General features: G+C 35.0%; 1 protein-coding gene across 1 annotated transcript; it reads left to right on the top strand.

Moving 5' to 3' along the window:
* Positions 1-8,891: 8,891 nt before the first annotated feature.
* LOC131624855 (copper transport protein ATX1-like) lies at positions 8,892-11,904 on the top strand. Its single transcript, XM_058895776.1, has 3 exons — positions 8,892-9,070; positions 9,439-9,514; positions 11,555-11,904. The coding sequence occupies exons 1-3, from the start codon at positions 9,062-9,064 to the stop codon at positions 11,698-11,700; spliced, it is 231 nt and encodes a 76-aa protein (XP_058751759.1). The 5' UTR covers positions 8,892-9,061; the 3' UTR covers positions 11,701-11,904.
* Positions 11,905-18,910: the final 7,006 nt, after the last annotated feature.

Genomic DNA, 18,910 nt, shown 5'->3' with positions numbered 1-18,910 from the left:
AACATTATTATCAAGTCCCATCAAAAACGACGGTCCTCACATACCGAACTCTAAATTATTTAGCCAGACATACTTTTAATTGAAAACAAATTAAATATGCATATTATGGTAAGAAACAACATGGTGATCAAAGTAGATAAACAAATAATAATAATAATAATAATAATAATAATAATAATAAAAATAATAATAATAACAATTAATAATAATAGTAATAAAAATAATAATAATAACAATTAATAATAATAATAATAATAATAATAATAATAATAATAATGCAAGTAAAATAGAACCTGAGAACAAGATTAAATGAAACGAAAAGCTTTATATATTAATGATGGCAAGATTTGATCCAAGCGTATACAAATTGTAGGCTAATACTAATGGTGTGGTAGTTCCTCGGAGTGAGAAACTACCACTTTTACAAGAGTGATTTCTGCCTAAAACTATGAACAGCGCTTCCGCGCACAAACTTGGATGCCTTGAAATGTGAATGTTAGGTCTATGTTATAGTGAAAACTAGTGGAAGTTACTTTAAGCATCATGTGAGAAGTAGTGAAGCTAATGGGAAGTTGGAGAAAGTGGAGATAGTGGGAGGTTGCATAAAGTGGAGAGAATTTAGGAAGTGATTGTTCCTTCTGAGGAAAAACCACGTAATTAAGTAAGTTGATATTAAATTGTGGCGAGGGGCACACTTGGTGTGTTGTGGGAGCACACACACTTTGGGACTGTGACGATCGTAACACCTTGTGTACCGAGGGGCGCACTTGGTTTTACTCTGTGGCAGACGGCACACTCACAGTGATGGGCGGCATGGTCGTCTCTCATGGGATTTTCTGCTACTTCTGCTAAAATGTATTTTTTTAGCTCATTGTTTCTTTCCACTTTCTTTCTTTCTTCACATGGAGGCTCTTTGTTAGCGTATACCTGAATTTCAATAGAAATACCGCCATAATATGACATAAATAAATAAATAACGGTATTAAAATGCATGCGAGTCAAGTCGAATAAACGATATAATTTTGCGTTATCAGAGATCCGGAGACCTTTTTAAGTCTCTGATTTGCGATTCTCAAATCTATGTAAAAGACAAAACCAATAAAAAAGAGGTAGAAGACAACGAATCAAACAACTTGCCAAAAAAAATCTCAGCACTAAGATAAACATAAAAGAGAAATATACAAAAGGTAAGTAGAACAAAATATATCTAAGAACAACGACATATTAGCAGAAAAACAACATAGATCGCTACAAAGCTGACAAATTTACAACCTATCAAATGTGTCAAACTTCCATGAATAAGAACTGAAAACAGAGAGAGAAAAATAACAGAAAGTATAGAGAAGATGAAGATTTTTTTATTCAATCGATAATTCTGTTACAAATTGTATTCAGTTAGTTCCCCAATGAACTAACTCTTATCACTATATAGCCAATAGAAAAACAGAAGGAAGGATATTCTATCCTCTAAGGTATTGTCCACTAGTTCCTATCCTACACCTCTAATACTCCCCCTCAAGTGGGAAGGTATATATCAAACATTCCCCACTTGGAAGTTAACAGCTCATATAGTGGACGCGAGAGAGCTTTTGTGAGAGGATCGGCAAGCTGCTGGGAGGACTTGACATGAATCAGCTTGAGGAACTGAGTTTGTACATGCTGGCGAATGAAATGGCAATCAATGTCGACATGCTTGGATCTTTCATGGCTCAACGGATTTGATGCCAGCTGAATGGCTGCCATACTATCACAAAACACCATAACAGACTGCAATCGTACTTCAAAGGTTCGCAAGAGCTGTTTGATCCATAGCAATTCAGAGGTAAGAGAGGCTAAAGCCCGATACTCTGCCTCAGCAGATGATCTAGCCACAGTAGGCTGTTTCTTTGATTTCCACGAGATCAATGCTTCACCTAAGAACACACAAAAGCCAGTAGTTGATTTGCGTGTTACTTTACAACTGCCCCAGTCAGCATCCACAAATGCAGTAATGCGAAAAGAAGATTTTGCTGGGAAGAGTAAGCCTTTTCCCGGAGTCCCCTTAAGGTACTGTAAGACATGATGTACCCCTGTCAAATGTGTGGTACGAGGTTGTTGCATGAATTGACTCAGTTTGTTGACCGCATATGCAATGTCAGGCCTTGAAATTGTCAAATACATGAGTTTACCTATAAGTCTTCGATAGGCAGAAGCATCTTCAAGCAGTTCACCGTCAGAATCATTGAACGATACCGTCGAATCCAAAGGCACACTCATAGGTTTAGAAGCAAGATAACCCGTGTCTTGAAGTAGCTGCAGGGTGTACTTTCTCTGACATAAGTGAATCCCCTTTTGTGAAGTGGCAATTTCCAATCCTAGAAAATAATGTAGATCTCCCATCACTTTTAATTTGAAATGTTGCTGAAGAAGACCTTCAACTTGCTTCAATCTTTGTGGATCCGGTCCTGCAAGTACAATGTCATCTACATATACTAATAATATGACTAATGACGAGGTTGTACCACTGAAGAATAAAGAATGATCCGCTGATGACTGCTCAAATCCCAGAGAAGTAATGGTGGAACTGAATTTTTGATACCATTGCCTGGATGCTTGTCTTAAGCCATACAGAGACTTATTGAGTTTACAAACCAAGTTCTCCCCCTTTATAGGATAGCCTTTAGGGAGTTGCATAAAAACTTCTTCAGAAAGATCACCATTCAGGAAAGCGTTATTAATGTCCAGTTGAATAAAATTCCATTTATGTTGAGCAGCAATAGAAAGCAAAATCCTGACCGTGGTGAGCTTTGCCACAGGAGAAAACGTGTCTACGAAGTCAACCCCAGCTTGTTGTGTGAATCCACGGGCTACCAAACGCGCCTTATACCTGTCCAAGGACCCATCAGCTCTGTATTTTACCTTGTATATCCATCTACAACCCACAGCCTTCTTGCCCGGTGGAAGAGTTTGAAGGGACCAAGTGTGATTTGCTTCAAGGGCCGCAATCTCTTCTGCCATGGCTTGTCTCCATTCAGGACTTGAGACAGCTTGATGATAAAAGGAAGGTTCATAGATATTGGACACTTGGCCTATAAACTGTCTATAATCTGGCTTCAGCTTTCCATAGGACAAGTGGTGTTGTATCGGATATTGGACACTGCATTGGTAGTCTTGAAGGTAAGAGGGAGGTCTGTGAATTCTAGATGCTCTTTGATGAGGGACAATTTGGTCAACAGGTATGGCAGCAGTGTGGTCATGATGTATATCCAGGGTATCATGTATAGGACTATGCAAGTCATCCTGTGGATGTTGAACATTACCACGAACCAAAGGATTTTGTGCATGAGGAGTGAAAGAATCCGCTATGGCTTTGGGTATCACAATGTCAGAAAAGAAACCGGACAGTGCCGTGTCATCAGCAATGGAGTGAAAAGGAAACACATTTTCTTGGAACATTACATCCCTAGTGACAAGGACTTTTCTAGTGTCTAAGTTCAGAATCTTGTAGCCTTTGACACCATGTGGATAACCAAGAAACACACAAGGTGATGCACGTGGAGTGAATTTTGACCTATATGCAGGAATGGTAGATGCATAACACAAACATCCAAAAACTCTCAGAGATTCATAGTTTGGCAACTTACTATGCAGCAGTTCAAAAGGAGATTTGTTGTCCAATCCTGGGGAGGGGACTCTATTGATTAGGTATGCACTGGTATTGACACATTCACCCCAGAATCGTATTGGCACCTTGGAATGAAACAACACAGCTCTGGCAACATTTAGTAAATGCTGATGTTTCCTCTCAACAACTGAATTTTGCTGAGGTCGATGAGGACACGACAGTTGATGTATGGCGCCTTCAGCTTGCAAAAATTCAGTAAGTTGTAGTTCCTTTGCATTATCACTGCGGACTCCTTTTATGTTAGTATTAAACTGAGTTTTTATAAACTTAAAAAACAGTTTAATCAACATAGGTGCTTCAGATTTATGTTTCATCAAATGAATCCAAGTGTATCGTGTATGATCATCAACAATAGTTAAGAAGTAATAATAGCCATCATACGTAGGTTTAGCAAAGGGACCCCACACATCACAATGAATCAAATCGAAAGGTGATTGACTACGATTATTATGTGAAATAAAAGGTAAACGATGAAACTTAGCAAGGGGGCATATTTTGCAGAATTCATTATTCTCTTTATTGGAAGGAAATACATTTGGAACTTGATGATGAATAGACTGTAAAACCTGATCAGACAAATGTCCTAATCTAGCATGCCAAATAGAAAAAGAAACATTAGCAACAGTACAAGTAGGTATATCCTCAAGAGTAGCTGAGGTATGAGTAGGTGCACATTTGAGGAAGTAAAGACCATGAGTGTAATCACCCGAACCAGTCACCTTCCCCTGCTGACTGTCCTGAATCATAAACCCAGACTTAGAAAAAACAACAGACAAATGAGGGTTTTGTAGCAACTGTCCAACAGACAATAGATTTATGCGAAAATGAGGAATATATAGCACATTTCGTAAAATCAGATGAGAACTAAGAGTAACTGTGCCTATGGCAGCCACTGGAATTTTAGCATTGTTTGGTAAAGTCACAAACTTGTGTGATAGAGATTTATATGAATCAAACATTTCTAAAGAGTGGACAATGTGTGATGTTGCCCCTGAGTCCACTATCCAAGTATTGCTAATAGGATATGAATTTTGATAAGATGAAGTAAAAACCATACCAGCTGAATCACCTGATGGAGCATCTGAGCTGGAGTGTCTTGCCATCTGACCTTGAATGTAAGCAATGAGTTGCTGGTACTGCTTTGTGTTCAAGGGTGTGTCTTCCTCCCTGATGTCCGTGTGAACAACATTAGAATGTGAAGAATTTGAACCTTTTCCCTTTTTGAATCCAGGTGGATAGCCATGAAGTTTGAAGCACTTGTCCTTGATGTGACCAAGAACACCACAGTGTGAACATAAGGGACGATCCTTCTTACCAGCTTTAAGCTTCGCACCATTAGAATCAGTAACCGCACAAGCAAAGTTTTCATTGTTTTCATTGGTAATTGCATTTACAACACGTTGTTTCTCTTCCTGAATTACCAATGAGAAAACTCGACTAACCGATGGTAAGGGATCCATGAGTAGAATTTGACTTCGAATAGGATTGAAGCTTTCATTCAATCCAAGCAAGAATGTGAGAACGTACTCACGGTTTATGTGTTCAATCAGAGGATTTACACCACCACAAACACATTGGTGAATAGGGCGAAATTCGGCGAGTTCCTCCCAAAGACCTTTGATCTTGGAGTAGTAAGCACCAACGGAGAGAGTACCCTGAGTACACGTGATGAAATCTTTGCGCAGTTGGAACAAACGAGGACCGTTGTTCTGCAAGAATCGTTCTTGGAGATCATTCCAAATCGCCGCCGCAGTGGAGGCGTAGATAACGCTGGCTGTGAGATCTTTTGATACTGAGTTCAAAAGCCACGAAGCAACGACATTGTCGTTACGTTGCCAGAGTTGGAACTGAGGATCACCGTCAGGAGGTTGCTGAATCGAGCCATCAACGAAACCAATCTTGTTCTTTGCACGAAGAGCAATGATCATTGCACGACGCCATGACGGATAGTTCTCCTCCGTCAACAGATGCGAAACCAAAACAAGACCGGGATGATCGGAATGATGAATGAAAAAGGGATTCTGCTGTTGATCATCCATGACGATGCCAAGGAAGGGAGATGACGAGCTTGACACCAAGAATCGGAAGCGGAAGTAAAATCAAAGCTTGCAATAGCAAGATTTGCAGAGAAAATCTACTGATACCATATCAAATGTGTCAAACTTCCATGAATAAGAACTGAAAACAGAGAGAGAAAAATAACAGAAAGTATAGAGAAGATGAAGATTTTTTTATTCAATCGATAATTCTGTTACAAATTGTATTCAGTTAGTTCCCCAATGAACTAACTCTTATCACTATATAGCCAATAGAAAAACAGAAGGAAGGATATTCTATCCTCTAAGGTATTGTCCACTAGTTCCTATCCTACACCTCTAATACAACCTGCTTAAGAAGAAAAAGAAAAAATAAGTTTAATAAAAAAAGACTAAATTAGATATTGGTTGAAAATGGAAGTTGAAGAATAAAATAAGTAAACTTATAAAATCTCTTATGAAGAGAATAAAAAAAAAAATGAAAAGATGGATAAAAGAAGGATGAGAAATAAATGAGAAAGAAAAAAAGTTATAAAAGAAGAAGAAGAATGAAGTTAAGAATGAGAAAGCGAAGAAAAATGAGAAAGTGAAAAAAAATGAAAAATGGAGAAGAACAGAACTATTAAAAAAGAACAAAGAGAATGTTGATTTTTTTAACATTCAGTTGCAAGTACATTACATTTGGCATTTGAATGAATTGTCCTCAGTAACAAGACATTGGAGTAAAGAAAATAGAGGCAATAGAGAGATTTCCAAAACATTGAATTTTCTGTATATTGCCATATAAATAACCTCACTCAAATTTTCGATCTCTCTAAAAACTTTTTAAATCATTATGCTTCACACTGCATTATTTTTTTTATTTTGATTTATATTATTTTTTATTATCATTATGCTTCATACTATATCATTTTTCTTTTATTTTATTTTATTTATTTATAATTATTTTCCTCCTACTAGCCCTTCAAAAGCACAAGATTTGGTAGGGATAAAGTGCTTAAAATTATAATTCTGGCCTCCAAATTTTTAGTCCAAACTCTTGAACCTCTTAAGTTTAGTATGATCTATTATTTTAAGTTTATTTTAATTGAGTTGTCAATTAAAAAAATTATTTATAAATATATTTTTCAAATGTGAAAGTTTAACTTAAAATCTTTAAAATTCATAAAATACATTAAAACTCAAAAATTTGTATTATAAATATTTCTCATCTAAGTGAATATTTGGATGTGTTGTGTATATTCCAATTTCTCCAATATAATACATTAAGACGAGGAATGAAATAATATTAAAAAATAATAATCGATATGAATCCCAATTTTGAGGATATAATTTGAGCAAATAATAAAATATTTGATTACGGCCCATTAGGCTGATTATCACTTAATAAATTAATTTTTCTAATATTTGGGGGAGGGAATAAGCAGCTGAAATCATGAACAAGAAGTTCAATGAACAATTTTATATCTTGATCCTCTTACAAATAAATATGAATCAGAAGTTTGAAATATTATTCATTTGCAAATTTTATACGTGTTCGCCTGATCATATATTCTCATTTGAATTTCGAATATTTCCCGCTCAATGCTTCGAATTTGGGCGAACGCTGTTGTCGAAAGTGTACTTGTAAATATTTCAAGAGTTCTTCTAAGTTTATACTTCGACATAAGTATTATTCCTTTCGAAGACTATTTGCACGAAATAACTTCTTTCACACCAATTTCCATAACATTTCGAATACACAATTTCAGATTACCCAACTTCAGAATTGAAATCTTCAGCTAACACCTACACGAAGACATTGGAACATAGTTAAACATATACTTCGTTATCTTAGAGATGCAAGTTACTTGTCAGATCCTCACAATGGTGGATCATAAACAAGTTATTTGTTTATATGTGATGGTACAACCATTTCATGGAGATATATGAAACAAAATCATGGCAACAACTTCATAAAATCCTGCATAACTATTAGCACTACATGAAGTCACTTCGAAGAAAACATTTTAAGTAACTACTACAAAGAATATCGTCTCACATATAAATGTAGGCATGAGGGGGGGAAATAAATATTTTCTGCACTATTTTTCCTTCACCATGGTTTTGTCCCACTGGATTTTCCGGTAAGGTTTTTAACGAGGCAGATCACATCCAAAGGATATTGTACACTTTTTCCTTCATTAAAATTTTTTCCACCGGTTTTTTCTAGTAAGGTTTTAATGAGGCATATCCTCAATGGAAGAAGAGTGTTATGAATAAATATAAAGTGGATGTCCATCTTTCCATCTTTCATCTTTCTATTTTCTATTAAGTGCTATGATTTCTCACCTTTCCAATGTCCTATATATAAGAATATAAGAACCACATTGTGATGTAAATGTAACTTCTTGAAGATAATAATACAAAATTATTTTTTCTCTTCTATTTCTCTCATTCATCTCTCCTTCATCTCTATATTATTTTGGCTAATTTCATAACAATAATAATCTTTTAAAGTTTTCAATACTTTTTCATCAAAATAATCCTTTAAAATTTGATAAAAAGGGATATACACTGACAGTGTAAAATATTTTTACACTGTTAAACAATCACAACCATGTATCCAATTAAAATGCAATTTTAATTTTAAAAAACTAATATGACATGACAAGTATAAGGATTTTGATTGGTTGTATGTGTAAAGTTAATTTACACTGTCAGTGCACTATCTTTTTTGGTTTATCACCACCAGTTTAGTCCGGTTCGGGAGTCAGTTCTGGCATCAAGTGGTTCCAGTCCTCTCCCGATCACAGTTGCAGGGGATCAAACTGTGATTCTCACTACCAAGTCCAGCGCCAATCACCACTAAACTAACTAACAATTGGTTGTCAGTGCACTATCTTTAAACTCTTAAATTTCAATTCAATGTATATTATTTTTTTTTCATAATTAAAATAGAAGTGACTAATGAGATAACATATATCCTATATGTGAAAACAAAAATGTAAAAACAAAAATAAGTAACAACAAATTCCATGTACTTGGTCGATTAATTGGAGAGATCCAACTTCACTAAATGTCTAAATCGATGGTTGAGGTTTTTTTAAGCGACAGAAAATCGACGGTTTATTTTAAAAAAACAATCGAAGACGTAATCACACACGAGCGCGTCATTTTTGCGTGTAGTTTAAGCTGTGCTTTGTTCAACCCAACGTTGTTGTCTCTTTCTTTTCTCTCTCTCACCATCTCTGAAAATTGTTTTTTCTTATCCCTATATAAACCAAACACCCTCAAACGCAATCTACATCGAATCTAATCTGCATCTATATTCTAATTTGACTTTTATCTCTTCGTTTCGTGTCTCAATTAAGTCATAACCATGTCTCAGGTGAATCTCAATCCTTACATTCACTGTTTCTCGTTGTGCTTTTCCGATTCAATTTCTTGTTGTTTCTCGTTTTGTTATCTGCATAGAGTTTTACGTTTTTCTCTCATGATTCCTTGTCCTTTTCTGTTTGATTTGTGAAAAATAAGGTTTCTGAAATTGTTGGTCTTGTTTTATGAGATTTAATGATTTTGAGAAAAATATGATTTTGTTGTTGGGGGATTAGTTACTGTGTTAATATAAATCTACATGGTTTATTTCTTATGCTTATGTTGAAATATGTGTTATTAGGATTATTTAGGAATTAAGATGATTGATTATTGTTTTTTTATTCATTATGAAATTATTGCATTGTGAATTTGTGATTGCAGACTGTTGTTCTCAAAGTTGGTATGTCATGTGAAGGATGTGTTGGAGCAGTGAAGAGAGTTCTGGGAAAATTGGATGGTATGTTTAATCCCTTGCTTTATTGTCCTGATTATATTATATAGTATTCACCATCATTTATATCATCATGCTAGTACAAATTTTCATCTGCTACCCTAAATTTGTTGTCAGATTGACATGATTCGCAATAGTTTTTGGTTTTGAATGTGTGTCTGCTGTTTCTTTAATTCTGAAACCTCGTCTCCTTTCTTTAACAATATGCTTTATGAGGGTGTGAGCTCTATGGCTTGAGTTGATAGAAGTGTAGAGCATTTTGATTTCATTTGTGATGTTGAATATGTCAAAGTCTTGGTTAGTGTTCTTCTATCTAAACGACGGGATCTCGTGCCGGTGGATTGTCTTTTGGTTTCATATTTAAAAGATTCAAACTAGACCATCAATAGTACTGTCATATGCAGTTTCTTGTTTACCTTGATTGTAATCTCGAAATTGGTTCGTCCGGTGGTTTCTACATATAGCCATTTGCAGACTTGCAGACTTCAGAAATTGCAAGTTTGATCTATCTCCCCTTTTTTCTCCACTGTCTATGTTCTTCTCTCCTGTATTGGGTATTATGATTTAGAATCTTAGATATGTTAGACTTTGAAGTGTTTTTCATGAAAATTGTTTTATAGCATTTTTGTGTGTCTTGTTCTTCTTATCTTTATTTCAACTTCCAGTGTCCACATATCTAATACCCCTTCCAGTCATTTTTGAAACCTATTTGAATGTGTCACAAAGCAAAGAGAAGGACCATTGAACATGTTAAATCACACCTTCTCTAGGATATCATCTTACCTTTACTAGTTTAATGTTGATATCCTCCTGTTCAAGCTTCTAATCATGAATAGATTAATCTTCTACAGTTACAACAACAATCCTAGTCTTATCCCACTAAGTCTGGTCCGTTACATGGATTAAATTATGCCATAAGACTCTATCTAAGACCATGTTTCTATCCAACTCATTAATCTCGATATCTTTTTTAATAGTTTCTCTTATAGTTTCTCTTATAGTTTTTCTAGGTCTACCTCTAGTCATTTGAATACTCTCCATCTAATCTACTCTCCTTACAATAGAATTCCCATGTCTTCTCTCTATATGTTCAAACCACCTAAGTCTATTTTCCCCATCTTTAATGTTATAGTGCTACATCCACTTCCTCTCTAATATTGTCATTTTTAATCTTATCTTGTATAATCTTACCATACATGTAACACCAGATCATCATCTCAATTACTTTTAGTTTGTTTTCGTGTGCTGGTTCTTTACCGTCCAACATTTGTCCTATACAACGTCGCCGGTCTTACAGCCATTCCATAAAATTTTCCCTTCAATTTGAGTGGTCTTTCATGTCACCTAAATTACTTGAGACCCTTCTCCATTTCAACCACCCAACTTAAATTTTAAAGTTTCTGTTTCCTTCTATTTAAACCGTAACTTGCACGATCTTCAACTTTCATTGAAACGCTTCTCCTTTTGCTATACTTATCTTCTTCATATTCTGACTTACTTTTGCTTAGGCGCGAATTAAAATATTTACGAGTGTTTTTTCAGTCAATAGAATAACTCCGCTTCCATTGTCTTACCCTAAATATGTGTGTTATGTTGTCGGCTTGGTTTTATTTATTAATTTAATTATACAATATAATGTAGCCGATTCCATTTAGTGGGATAAAACTTGGTTGTTGTAATTATACAATATACTGATAGGAACCCGAATTTAGAAAGCAGAGGTAATTGTATTATTGATTGAAAATATATGTATAACAGAAGGAAAACCCCTTTAACTCCAGAGCATAAGCCCTCCTCATAGAAAAGAAAATTGTGACTAATACTCTATTTGGCTCATTTGTTGGCTTAATGCCCAAACCAAGCACATAACATATACTTGTAAATTTCAAGGCCAAATTGTTTTGGTTAGTTAGTTCAAGAATGTGATAGAAGTAATCTTGCTGAGTCTAAATCTTGATATGTTGTTAAAGTCAATACGATAATAGTATATCAACCAAGGATTTCCTTGAAACATTACAGAATAATAACTAGTGTTTTTGTTTACAGGTGTGGAATCATATGACATTGATTTGAAGGAACAGAAAGTGGTAGTGAAAGGAAATGTTGAACCAGATACAGTTCTGAAGACAGTTTCCAAAACTGGGAAGCCAACTGCTTTTTGGGAAGGCGAAGCATCATCTGAGACTAAGTAAACCTGTTACTAAAATATTTGGCTCAATTTCTATGTGAGATAAGTAGTTCTGTAAATCAAATACTATTTGATGGGTTTGAATAGATAGAATATGTCCTTTGATGTATTCTTGGTGTGCTACAATAAGGCCCTAGAATGTTGGTTCTTTTCGAAGCTATGTACTGTATTGATGTGCTTTTATTGAAAATTTGACTTCCTTTGTTCAGTTGTGTCCTTGTTGCTACTAATGTTATTCTGCATATCTAATTTATGGTCATCATATATATATATATATATATATATATATATATATATATATATATATATATATATATATATATATATATATATATATATATATATATAAAGCACAAACACTATCGAAATTGAAATCATGTTTTTCTGAGTCAGGCACGCTCCCAGTATCTTCCTCGAAAGAAGTAATAACATGGAGAGGTAGTATCACCATACCTCTATATACAACCAGCAAAATCAGAATCAGAGTACTCCAATTAAAATACAATCAATTCCATAAATGATGTGCTAGTGAGATACTTTATAATGTGTTTGACTGTAGTGTAGTGATGTGTGATTATTTGGAGTTTTCTTGAAAGTAGTGAACACATAAAAAAAAAACATAATTGCAAACACTTCTACCGATTTGGGGTTATTTTCATCAAAGGTAACATAAACTGATTTTTCTATCGTTAGGGTTTGTTTATTAAAAACTTTAAAAATTTTACTCTAAGTGGAATATCCTAAGAATATACCTTCATCAACTCTAACGTCAAATTTGTCAAGGTAATATTTCGAAGACAAAACTGTCGCATTTAAAAACATTGAGGTGAGAAATATTAAACTTCCTTCCCTTGTATAATTCGTTGAGTGCCATGTTTTGAATTGGGTCTTATCAAGACACGATTCATCACCTAACAAGTAAGGCTTATTCCATTAGTCCGAAAATACTTAGGAAGATTGGTTTTATTGAGCATCGTCTTCGCAGCTCTTAAAGAAATATATTTTTTCGTTCCACTATCCTATTTTTTGGGGGGAGTTTGTGGAGAAGAGAAAGAGAGAGAGAGAGAGAGTGATATATGTCATTCTCAATACAAAAGTTTTTGAATTCCATGTTAAAATTCACCTATGTTATCACTTCAAATAGATGCAACAAACTCGTCTTTTTATGATATAAGATAAGGGTCTAGGTATAACGAGAATAGTTATCCATTATAACAAGATCATATTAATTCCCTCTAATACTCATTCTTTTGGATGAGTCAAAAAAATCCATATGGAAGAGTTGTAAATGCCTATTTGTAGAAATGAAATTTTTTTTGATTTAAAGGATGTCTTTACTTGTTTACCGTTGTGGAATTCATCATATAATCAATTTTTTTTTTACAAATGTAAGTTTGGAAAACCGATTACTAATTCCTTGCAAAAAAAAAAATGTTCAAATGACCTATGTTGATATGGGCTATTCTCCAGTGCTATAACCATGATTCATCCTATTAATTTAAAAGACAGACATCAAGTAAAATTAGTTTATTAAAATTTACGGTGTTTGTATTTTCATCTCTTAAATTAGTAAAAAAAGTTTCATTATTTTATGTTTTTATGATCCCCCTGTTAGCTGGAGTTTTCGACACCATGATTATTAGGGAATGAAAGAAAATATCTTTTGAATATATTATGAGTTTTTGACGAAACAACATGTTTGCTAAAGGTATGTGGAAGCCACTCCTTATAGAGGAAAGTGTTGGACATGGACTTAGAAATATTTTCTAAGTTTTGTAGTTGATTCGACGAAAAGGATTGTTCGACGAGGCAGTTGAGTTTGAACGAAGATGTACCTGCCTTTCGTCCTTATTCGTTTCATCAGGAAACGCGTGGAGCTTCAGGGTGAAAGGAAGGCATGCCGAGCGAAACGTGGCATGCCCTGAACGAAGGAAAGTTAGAAACGGTTATTTTTCGATTTAGAATATATAGGAGTCTTAATGTTAGGATTCGGGGTGTTCATTTTGTGTACAAAATCTCACTAAAAACACAAAGTATCTGCCTATTGAGAAAAGAGTCTTCTGAGAATATATGTGTAAACACCATTTTATCTTTTTTACAGTTTTATATAACTTATCATTTCCATAATTTACATTCTTGCAATTTACTTTTAATTGCCTTTACTTTAATTTCTTTACATATTTCAGCATTACTTTAAAAAGTTAAGTAGATCAAAATAAACATTTTAACAAGAACATGAACATAGTCGAAGTGTTCTTCATTTTCAAGAATAGGATTTAAAATTAAAAGCACATGTCCTAGGATCAATCTAATCGATCTTGTGAGTAACCAAAGATTCTTATTTTTGGAAGACTAACGCCTGTTTTCCAATTTTCATGGTAAACAAATTGGCACGCCCAGTGGGACAATGCTTTAATTATAAATTCTCCATTTTTGTTAGGTTTTTTACAAAATTCTTCATCATCATTTAGTATTTTACATTGTTGCATGAGACTTAGAAATGGTAAATTAGCCACAAACAACAAACAAATACCTAGGACGTGTTAGGAAAATAGCAAGTTAGATCCAATCAACTAATTAAAATTCCCCTAACAATAAACAAGTACCACCCTAGTCTCTTCGACAGGGGGAACTACAGTCTCAGTGTCTGTATCAAATGTTATACCGTCTTTGATAAGTTCGATGCCAGCGCATTCAAACGCTCAAGGTGTTCCTGTTTTAACTTACATGAGACCACAAGTTCCACCAGGAACCCCCCACCAATTGGAAATGTTTCCCAAAGGCCTTTAGGGCCTCGCGGTTTTTCCGTGCCTTCAAATGGTCGCGAACAACCCTATGGTATGCCAAATTCGTTTATGGCAGATTGGCATAATTCCATTTCAACATTTTCAGAGCCTAGGGTGAACGTAACTTCTGCATTACAAGGTTGTAGGTCTCCTATTAATAATATGGGTCGAATTAATCAGCCTTTTGGGGTATGTGTCGACACATTCAAACATAAACTACAAGTTTCAAAACAGCAACATATGTGTCGACCTGAAATATGAATGTGTCGATAAATAAAGGTAATTTTTAGTGCATGTGGCGACCTAAGAAGTGGTATATGTCGACACATACAAGCAGAAGCCACATGCTTCAATATTGAAGTATATGTGTCGACCTGAAGCATGTATGTGTCGGCACATGCACTTGTGTTTTGAGGGAAAATTGATTTTTCAAGCTTGCAATTGGTTTTTGGTGCTATGTAATTTATTTTTTATGCATGATACCTATTTCAAACATGTTCTAGGTGCATTCTATGATCCCTAATACAAAGGTACATATAACGACTCAGAGATACCCTTCAATGTATAGAAATGATAAAGTTTTTCCTAAGTTTTGACATCATGCAAAATGTAACACCCTGAATTTAATTAATTATTTAATTAAATTATATAAGGACTTATTTATTGGATTTATTCGAAATTTGATTTGTCGGTATAATTTTAAGAGGCTAATTGGAATGATATGTCGATCGGAGCTAGTAAGTTTAAAGTCAGATTTTTAGTCGGTTTAAGCGGAGGAATAATATTAAGAATAATATTATTTATTAGACTATTTTTATTTAAGTTAATTTGGATTGAATTGTTGTGTGGTGAATAGCAATGTGGAGGTGTGTATAAATGGCCCAATAAGACAATATAGAATTATATTATTATTTGGAATATAAGAAAATATTAGGTTATTGGTCTAAGGGATATATGCAAGTATCAGTGGAACAAAACACAAGCGTACGTAGCATTTAAGGAAAATAGGGTTTTGGGAGAAAGAGGAAAGAACAAGGAAATTGTATAAGATTGTTAGAGAACGAAGGTTTTTGCAGAAAAAATAGAATTGATCGTTGATTTTGAGGAAAGGGAAAAGGCTTGCACTCGATAGGATATTAGAGGTGATCTCCAATCCAGGTAAGGGTGGGGTTCAAATCTTATAACCGGGATAATGATAATTAGTATCCCAATACTCTTGAAAGAAAATGGCACCAAACCCATCTGGCCCCGGGGCAGAATTTGCATTAAGGCTTAAGACAGTCCTATGAATCTCCTCAGCAGTAGAAGTCATAGTGAGAATATTATTGGTTTGATCATTCACCAGCCTAGGAATGACATCCTGAATCAAATCATTGTCCTGCAACACAACTTTGTTATTAAATAAATTATAAAAATGATGCTCAATGTAATTTTCCAAAGTAGCTTTGTCGGTTACAATAATGTCATTAATGTTCGGGGAAGATATAAGGTTAGTGTTCCTTTTTATCCTAGAATAAGTGTGAAAGAATTTAGTGTTCATGTCCCCCTCAGAATTCCATTTTACCCTATCTTTCTCTTTCTAAAACTCCTCTTCCATATTTAAAGCAACCTCCATGTCATGATGGGCTTTTGTCTCCTTATCCCGCAAACAGTTATTATAGACTAAAATGTTGATCTCATTTTGAATCTCCTTAAGATTTTTTTCAGCAACCATAACCCTGGTTTTGACGTCACCAAAAATATTCTTGTTCCAATCCTTGAGCCTAGCTTTTAAAGTTCTAAGCTTTTTGTCCAGAATATACATATGACAGCTAAAAATCTTGACATCCCAAGCCTCTTTGATAACTCTGGAACATTCCTCATTAAGAGTCCACATTTTGAGGAATTTAAATTAGGACCTGGAAGAGATCTTTTCAAAATCACAAGTTAGTAAAATGGGAAAGTGATAAGACTTAAGCCTAGTGAGAGTATTGCAGACTGCAATACTACAGACACCCAGTAAATCAACATTGCAGACAACTCTGTCCAGCATTTTCTCAGTCAAGTGATTTCCTTTCCTCCCATTTCTCCAAGTTAAATTGTTGCCCACATTAGGCATATGAATTAAATGATTCAAGTCATACCAATTAAAGAAATTAGTCATAGGAGTTTTGGCAGGGGTATGACTCCCTTTATACTCATCAAAGCTAATAATGGCATTAAAGTATTCTATATAGCACCAAGGAGTTCTAGGAGGAATGTTACTAAGGTCATGCCAAAGCCTCATTCTATGCAAATAACATGTGGAAGCATAGATAAAAAAAATCCAATAGTGATATTATGACTACTAAGAGTAAAAGAAACATCTTGATCATCAATTTTAATGATATGAGGGTTAAGTTTAGTCTTACAAAAACATGAAATATTAGGAATAAAACACTCTCTTTCATTGAAAGCAAAAGAATTTAAGTCAAACCAGTTCAACCCTGTTTGAGGGAACTTGTCAAAATCCATCCAAGGTTCCGCAATAAACACAAGGTTAGGCAGATTATTATGAATCAATCTCCTAAGGGGAAGCCTAGAGGAGTTATTGGCCACACCTCTTATGTTCCAAAAGAGACTCTTCATAAGGACAAATTACGATTAATAGACTTAAGTCTAGTATTATCAATGGATTTAGCTTTTCTGTTTCTTCTTTTATTTGAGGACACAAATTGAAATTCCTTCTCAAGAATGTAATCCATACCTCTGTCATCATCATTTTATAAATCATCCATGTTAGCCCAAGATTGATGGAGAAATTCTTTGACTGGCTCCTTATGCAGAGTAACCTCTTAGGTTTCATGAACCATTTCCACCATCTCAGTGGCATTGATGTATTCACTGTCAGAAGTTCCATCATTTTCCTTTGAGGATGATTCATGGTTTAGAACAATAATGATGTTCTCCTTGTTAACAGAAGGATTGGCCTTAGATGGCTCAAGAACTTCTATGTATAAGGGGACTTGATTATTGTTCCCAACAATATTGTCAATGACAATGTTTTCTTGAATGGGGGTTCCAGTATTAGTGTTGATATTTTCTTTTGTGAAAATATTCCTTCCTGTAGTAACATACATAGCCTTATCCGGTTTCTGCACAACTTCTTTTGTTTTGCCATTAGCAGCCTCCTTCCTTTTACAGCTAGATAGAGAATGACCAATGCACGAGAACAAGGACAAAACTCCGAGACTTTTTCGTACTCAATATCAAGAAAGAAGGCAAATTTCACTCTCTCCACTAATATCTTGTAATGAAAATCCCTAGTTAGATCGAGGTCAATTAAAACTCTAACAAAATGCCTCAAAGGCTTGTCTAATGCATACATGTTTGAAGTAGAATCAATGCAGATCGTGGTTCCCACACTGCTCACAATAGCAACGAGGATTCTAGGTCTCCAATACTCTTGAGAGAGACCATGAATCCTAATCCAAACTTGCGCGGAAGTTTGCTTAAGGGTTGAGGGGAGAAAGTCTTTTGTCTGAGGGAAAAGTTTGAGCACTCCCTGAGGTAAGAACCAGGCATTAACAAATAGGACCATTTGAACATCTTCCAATGAAAAAATGCAAATTTGAAAAACCCTTTACCTAAGGATGTTACTCCCCATTTACCAATCGACGGCCAAAGCTCCATGAGTTTGCTTTTCAGATTAACCACTGTTAAAGGTGAAAAACCTTTCGACCAGATAACTCTACCATGGAGATGGTGTTTGCAAGCCTCAACTCTAAGTCTATATTCATCTTCTGGGATTGTGATGACAAGTCTATCCCCTTTTTAAGCAATGAGTTGGAAGTTGACTTAGAGGGATGTGCCTCTGAAACTGTTTGAAACGACAGACGCAAAAAACTTCACATTTTGTTGTGTGGTCTTTTTAGCAGTTGGAGGTTGAGCAATAAGGGGAACCGAGTGTGTTTCCGGGAAGAGAAATGAGGTTTTCATGGAAAAGAGAAGGTAGGAGACAAGCGGAGAAAAGACTACGGAAGTAACTAGCCGTTAACGAAAGCAACTAGTCGTTATCGATCACAGCGAAAATACTCAAGTAATTTCAAAGAATAATTGATAAAAAATATGGATCCCTTAAGTGAAAAATTAATTTTGAATAATGTGTATTTGTTTAAAGTGATAGGAGCGAACAATCAAATATTTTCCATAAATGGGTCGTACTTGACATACTATCATCCAACAATGCATTAAATTAATAGATGGTCTGGGTAAGGGGTGAAAAAATGGGTCTGTCGTATTCGACATGTCCGCCGCACTTTAGTGCGGGGCAGACTAAGAGTTTAGTTCCGCATCCTCTAATGTGTACGCGTCGCCCCGCCCTAATTTTTGTGGGTTTTCGCGGGTACGAACATTAACACAAAATTTGTATCTTTAGGCTTAAAAGATGTAGTTTCTGCAGGCTCGCCC

Source organism: Vicia villosa, unplaced genomic scaffold (genome assembly GCF_029867415.1).
Source record: "Vicia villosa cultivar HV-30 ecotype Madison, WI unplaced genomic scaffold, Vvil1.0 ctg.000163F_1_1, whole genome shotgun sequence".
Taxonomy (NCBI): Eukaryota; Viridiplantae; Streptophyta; class Magnoliopsida; order Fabales; family Fabaceae; genus Vicia; species Vicia villosa.
Note: the sequence above shows the minus strand (reverse complement) of the source record. Positions and strands in the feature narration are given on the sequence as shown.

Bases quoted from the DNA above. Each gene is read 5' to 3' on its own strand.
- LOC131624855 (XM_058895776.1), top strand. The intron at 9,515-11,554 runs GTATGTTTAATC...TTTTGTTTACAG, and splicing joins AGTTCTGGGAAAATTGGATG to GTGTGGAATCATATGACATT.